Raw genomic sequence first — 6966 nt, forward strand, 5'->3', positions numbered from 1 at the left:
GACCAAAGCCCGGTGGTGAGCAAGCAATCCAGCTGCCACTGATCTGGCCCTTGCTGAACGCCAGGCCTGGCCTGGGAGTGGGCAGCAGAAACGTACTGCAGTGTAGTCCTGAAGTCTGGCAGTGTGCAGTGGGGTGCCACAAAAGAGCCAAGTGTCCGTGAGCTGTGTAGGCACAGCCACAGCCTGGCACTGCCAGCTCCCTCTTCCTCTTTTTCGTGCTTATTTCCTGGTAGCTTCAGATTCAGCAGCTCAAATGTCACTTCCTCAGGAAAGACCACATAAAGCAGTGTTTAACATTTTGCCCACAGTCCCCAAGAGCTACATTTTACACCCTGCGCCAGCACGTGTGCAGTCACATAGTTTGACAAATCACTGAAACAAACGTTTCACCAAATGAGACTTTCAGATCTTTCCCTTATGACCTGAAAAGCACTCTGCTCTTTTCTATTCTACTTCATTAAAGGAGAGAAAGAAAAGAAAGGAGAGGGAGGGAGGAAGAAGTTTGGTCACACCTGCTAAATGAGTTAGGCGATCCAGCTACAGACACTAACAGGAAGGTGCTGATCACCCCCCCAGCCTCCCGGGAGCCACTGCTGCCTTTGCTGATTCGGCTGGGGATGGCCTTTCCACTTTGACCCAGGTGGGATCTCCTGGCAGTGCCAGGATCTCTCGGTATTCCCTCCAGTGGGAACCCACGCCTCATCAACGACCCACACATACACACTGGGGAGGACAGTGGGTTATCACTTGATAGACGAGCACAGATGAGTGACCTGAGTTCAGACCCCTGAAGTGGCTGTGTTGGAGCTCATGACCAAGGCTGTCCTTTCAGGGAGGAAACCCACCTACCATAAGCATTGCAATCAGAGCCAGGGGTGCAATAGGTGTGGGGGAGGCATAAAAGAGCTGGTGACCACGTGGCTGGACCTCCACACCCCTACTTCCATGTGAATAGTCTTTACACTACTACCTCCCTCCCCCAAAACACACCCATCTCCCCCAAAACACTTGGTCCTTGGTCTGCATGTCTTCCAAGTCTAGGGTGGTTGTACAGCACGGGCTATTCCCTGGTGAAGATGGTAATAAATTAAAGACCTTTCCTCCTTGTGTTGAAGGTTTTGTAAAATTCTAGAATCAACTTCATTACTGCTCTCAAGGCCAGCTGAATCTCCAACTAGCCATGCGACTAGTAGTGAGATTAACTGATGTGTTCCAGGGTGGGAACACAGGCATTCTTTAGAAGGCTTTGGTCAGCCAACCATTCACTGTTTTATACTGTGTTATAATCTTCCACACGTTAATTTTCACAATATTTGTCTTCTTACTACTTTTGTTACTGAGCAATGTTTCAAGAAGCAATCAAATACCAGGTAAAACCCAAAGGATCTTTAACATTCTTGAAGAGGAAAGTTGTTTTGTATTATACTAAAATATTAAGATTCTGATCTTAAATAAAATATTAATAGCCCAGTGAACAACTGTTCCCTTGGACTCTGTGTATTGGTTTGTATTTTTCTGTATAACTTAAAGCCATTCCCATCCTTAAAGGAGAAACTATCTTCTCATTCTTGACTTGGAATCAGTAACTTCCTAGCCCTTTTCATCCTGGCTACAGTTCCAGATAAATTCCTCCCCTTTTTAAACTCTGGTCATCCTTCCCAGGAAAACTCCCCTGGAGAGCCCAAATTTTCCCCAACAGCCCCTCTGACCACTTGGAACCCCTTCTGGGCCCCACCACCTAGGTCATTTAGCTGAGTAATAGGTACTGGCTGGGGCAATGGTCTCTGCAGGAATCACTGCACTCAGGGCCTCGGGCAAGTCTCCTCCTTTCTGGGACCCCACCTTCCCCTCTGGATGGTGCAGAGAGCATCAGCTTTGATGGTCAAGGGTACGCTGGGTTTATGGTGGTCTAGGATGGGTCTGCACTGCAATGTGGTTGGACTTGGGCTCCAGATGCCCACAGGGTGGGTGAGGGGGACCATCACAGTTCGGCCTCCTGGTGCCATCCGTGGTGGGACCTCATAGTGAGGTAGGCAATGGAGGAAAGCATAGAAGGTAGAGTGCCAGGCAGGTGCTGAGGGGGATGTTCCTTGGGGAGAAGGCAAACCTAGAATTCCTTGACCTCATAAGGAAACAGCTTGGATCCTTATGGGGAGGGGTGGCATGTGGGAGGACTGAGCCTCTGGGACAGGGGCCAGTACTGCAGAAGAAGGCTTGGAGAGGTGCTGGGGAACTTGATCCTGCCAAAACTCAAAATTCCCTGAAGCAGCCCCTGAGCAGCCCAGAGCCCACATGCCAACTCCCTCCCTGCTCTGAAAGATAAGCAAGACCCTGCCCTGCTCAGGGCTCTCCCCCTTCTTACTGCCACACACATGCCTGGGGACCCACACACACCTTCTCCTATTTGGGGAGACAAAGCAGGTTTTACCCTGACTTTAAAACCCGACCAACAGCACCTCTTCTTGCATGGCAACGTCTTCCCCATCCCATGAACACACCTCCAGGGAGGACTGGTGTTACCCTCCCCGGCTGGGCTAGAACCCTCCTCTCTTGTTCCCCTTATTCAGCTCTCCCCTGTGAGAACAAACACAGCACTTTGTCTTCCCATGCCTACACTCCATCAGTTGCCTTTGTTTAGAATGGGATTGTTACCTCCTTTCCAATCTCCAAGGAATAGGTCTTTACTGACCAAGGCCCTCATCAACTCCTAGGGACAGTCCAGGCTCCTCAGCAGGCCTTGGCAGCCTGCCGTGTCTCACCGCCCCTCAGTTCCCTGGCACCCCTGTCCTCCAGGACCCTCTCTGCACTGCCACAGGCCCTGAAGCCCACCCAGACCCAGGTGCTCAGTGCCTGCCTGCCTGCCAAGCCTTATTGGAACAGCCCCTGTACCCGCTTCCTGGCCACCTTCCAGGTCACACTGGGCTCAGGGTCCACTCCAACAGGAGAGGAAACCCCCCAGTGTCCCAGGTGGACCGCAAAGTGGGTCAGGCAGACGCTCGCGGTCTCTGCACGCATCACACGGCACCCTCTGCCAGTACCCACTGGCACGCCCGGCCCCTTCCAAGACTGCTTGCTCCTGGAGTGCTGGCGGCCTCCTGGCCCAGTGCCCCATTTTCTCCCGGGTGGAGTGGTGAGGGAGGGAGGCGGTGGGGACAGGCGGGCGCAGGTGCGCGGGCCAGGGCCGTGCAGAGCGGGAAGGCCGGCCTGGGACAGAGGGTCTGGGGGGGCGGCCGCTTGCCTGGCGTGGCGCACGCGCGCAAGGCGCTCCCATCAGAGCCTGGCCCGAGACCCGCGCTCTCCGAGGGCTCGCTTGTAGGTTCGGGCCCCTTTCAGCTGCTGCCAGGGCCGCTGGCTCGGGTGCAGCCGGGAACCCCGAGCGCCGGCGCCTGCGGAAGGCGGTCGGCGGGGTCCGGAAAGAGCCCAATCGACTTGGGGCGGGCGGGGCGGGCGAGGCGTGCCGGGCGTGCCGACCGCGCCCGCCTCGTGTAACTCTCCCCTCCTGGCCGGTTTCTGCCGGTTCGACTCGCACAGGCCCCGCCCCTCCTCGCTGTTCTCCAGAACAAGCCAGCGGCGAACGTCTCTCGGTTGGCCAACCACCCGGCTCCCACAATTAGCGGGGCGCGTAGGCCCTGCCCCTCCGTCCCGTGTAGCTCTAACACGCCGGAGGGTGACACCTCCCACCTCGTCGGTTCCGCCCCTTCCTCCGGGCGCGCAGCCCCGCCCACTCCCGCGGCCGGGCCAGTCGGCGCCTACCGCTCCCCGCGGCCTGGCTCCGCCCCGCGCCGCGCGCGCAGTCCGCAGCCATGACGCGAGTGTGACGCACTCTGACGTGAGCGCTGCCGCTCCCGACGCCGTCGCGCTGCCGCCGCCGCCTTCCGAGGCAGCAGCAGCTCGGCCCCTGTCCCTAGGCCCGGGCCGCCTCCAGGCCTCCACCGCCCGCCATGGACGACTACGCGGTCCTGTCGGACGCCGAGCTGGCCGCTGTGCTGCGCCAGTACAACATCCCACATGGGCCTGTCGTGGGTACGCGACGGCGGGAGGCGGGAGGCGGGCGGGGCGGGCGGGGCGGGCCCCCTCCCCGCGCTGCCTGCGGGCTCCCAGCCCGCGCCCCTGACTGCCCCGTGCCCTGTGTATGGCCAGGTTCCACTCGCAAGCTCTACGAAAAGAAAATCTTCGAATATGAGACCCAGAGGCGGAGGCTCTCGCCCCCAAACTCGTCTGCATCCTCTTTCTCCTATCGGTTCTCCGGTGAGGCCCCAGCCCCAGAGTTTCCCCCGCCGCTTGTGGGGACAGGGTTTGGTCGACAGGGAGGATGGGGTCTTCAGGGTGTGGCAGGGGCGCTGATCGGTTTGGGGACGGGGAGAAGGGAAGGGAGCTCTGGGGTCAAATGGTCGAATTCCCCTCCTCCATTCAGACTTAGATTCAGCATCCGTGGACTCCGATATGTACGATCTGCCGAAGAAAGAGGATGCCTTACTTTACCAGAGCAAGGGTAAGATAGGGATGGGGTGGGCACCCTGATACCTTCATTCCATTTCCAGTATCAGGGAGAACCTGAGATCTCAATCCCCATTGTCCCTCAGCAGCCCTAGAGAGGAGAAACAGTGTCACAGATCCCAAAATGGGCTTCAGCTTAGGGCCATCAGGCCAGGCTGGGACACCACTGCCCCCTCTGCTACCACTGCCCCCCTTTCCCAAGGCTATAGTGATGACTACTATGAGGAGAGTTACTTGACCACCAGGACTTACGGGGAGCCTGAGCCTGTGGGCACATCCAAGGGCTTCCGCCAGCCCTCAGCTTCACTCTCAGATGCTGACACCTTTCACCACCAGGTGAGCAGGCTGCCAGGCACACTGTACTTGGGTATATCCTGAGGGGGTTATAGCTGGGTTTGGATAAATTAAGGGGACCCCTTGGTACAAATGATGGCTCCCAAAGCTCCAGGGAGAGGTGGGGTCAGTAGACACCTGCCTGGCCAGCGTCATCTTTGGGCGTGTTACCAGAACTCTTTGACTAAAGCACACAGCACATGCCCTGTACCCTGGTCTGGGATCCAGGTTTGAGCTCTTTTTGAGAATCATGGGGCCGAATGTAGGATCTAGGCAGCCATGACAGTCACTGAGCAAGTATCAAGGCCCCATGGACAAGTAGCAAGGCTGAGCACTCCGAAGGGTTCTGGAGGGGGCAGGGCCCAGGCCTTTAAGTAACGTCAGGTCATCTGGGAGGTCTGGACTGAGGGGTACAGCAGGGCTACACTGACCCTCCCAGCCAGTTCCCTCACCCTTACTCTCTTCTGTAGGTACGCAATGACAGTCTTTTCTCTTCTGAGGAGGAGAGCAAAGATAGGTGAGTAGTAAGGAGGGCTGGGGACTGTGGCTGATTCTGGGCCCAGGTCCTCCTGGCCCATTTGGTCCCCCTCTTTGCCTCAGGGAACACCCCATGTATGGCCGGGACAGTACCTACCAGAGCATCGCACACCACCGCCCAGTCTCCAACATCTCCAGGAGCTCCCTGGGTCTATCCTATTATCCTACGACCTCCTCCACCTCCCCTGTATCCTCATCTTCATCTCCTCCGCCTTCGTGGCTCACCCGCCGTGCCATCAGGCCAGAAAAGCAGGTCCCTGGGGCTGGTCTGGGCCAGGACCGCCAGGTCCCACTCTGGGGCCAGCTGCTCCTGTTCCTGGTGTTTGCTGCCTTCCTGCTCTTTGTTTATTACTCCATGCAGGCTGAGGATGGCAACCCCTTCTGAATGGAGCCCTGAGGGTCTGGCTTCATGGCTGCAGGGCCAGCTGCTCTTGGAAGTCCTGGCTGACTGCCTTAGCAGTGTTTGCTGGGGGAGGGGGTGGGGGCTTTTCTGTGTGTTCTAGCTTGGGTGCACTGGGCCTGACCTAGTGCAATGCTTGCTCCCCCTGCCTTGTCCTGCCAGAGAGGCAGAAGGCCCAGGCCCTCTGTGTTGCCATGGTGGGCCAGGGCAGGCCTTCCTCTGGAGCCTCCTGGCCCTGCTTGCTCTGACCCTTAGGGCCCAGGAGGTCAAGACCTTTCTCCTGGAAGAGAACTTGTTGGTTGTCATTGCATGCCTCCTGTTCATTGTCACCTTGTTGGGGGGTAACCCAAGGCCACCCTGACTGTTTTCGTGGATACACAATAAAGACCATTTATTTTTAACGTGTGGGCTTTTCCTGCTAAGGGAGGGATGGTCTTGGTGCTTCAAGAGCCTTGGTTCTCCCTTTTCGCTTTGGGTTTGGGGTAGGGATCCCATGCTACCCATGAACACATTAGTACCTGACTTGTAGGGTCCACTCATTAACTCATTACCCAAAGCTCTTGTTAGGACTTAGGAAGGTAACTGGTGCCACAGGGTGCAGAAAAACCACACATATGCAGGCGAAGTTGCATGTACCTTGCCTGCTACAGGTATTCTAATGAAGAGCTGATGCCACTTTGCTGTCCAAACGCAGGGGGATGGAAAGGAAATGGCATCTGCTTGGTGGGCCACTTCTGGAAAACTGGGGAAGGCTCCCAATGTTTTCAGATTCCTCACCTCTGGGTAACCCAATTCTTCAACCGGCTATATTTTCATTTGTCCATCTCCAGGTTTTCTGCCATGGGTATTTGGGAATCTTTCAAGGTTACAGGCATTTTTAAAAGCAGGCGCTGAGAAAACCCAGGGTAGAATGCCACCTGAGGCTCTAGGGCTAACAGCAGAGGGAGGGAAAGTACAGAGGGGCTGGTTTCTGCTCCTCACAGCCAGTGGGAAGCAGAGACTCAGCCAGGGCTTCCCTAGTGGGTAAAGCATTAACATTTGTCCCTCTTGCCTCTGAGCAGCTCCTTGCTGCAGGCACTGGGCCTCGGCCCAGCGTCTCACCTGGCACAGCGCCCGTGCAGCACCTGCATGTGAATCCAGGGCTTCTGGGCCTCCAGGGCTCTCACCTAAGGCCACATAGTGAGCTCCAGCCAGGGCTG

The 6966-nt window shown here is 56.8% G+C and overlaps 1 protein-coding gene across 1 annotated transcript; it reads left to right on the forward strand.

Annotated features, from left to right (window-relative positions):
• The first annotated feature begins 3800 nt into the window (after window positions 1-3800).
• Window positions 3801-6168, forward strand: EMD (emerin). The gene is made up of 6 exons (XM_017646381.3): window positions 3801-4023; window positions 4141-4248; window positions 4415-4492; window positions 4700-4833; window positions 5301-5347; window positions 5431-6168. Exons 1-6 carry the CDS (start codon window positions 3942-3944, stop codon window positions 5750-5752), a joined length of 771 nt encoding a protein of 256 aa, XP_017501870.2. The 5' UTR covers window positions 3801-3941; the 3' UTR covers window positions 5753-6168.
• The last annotated feature ends 798 nt before the right edge of the window (window positions 6169-6966 follow it).

Source organism: Manis javanica, chromosome X, assembly GCF_040802235.1.
Source record: "Manis javanica isolate MJ-LG chromosome X, MJ_LKY, whole genome shotgun sequence".
Taxonomy (NCBI): domain Eukaryota; kingdom Metazoa; phylum Chordata; class Mammalia; order Pholidota; family Manidae; genus Manis; species Manis javanica.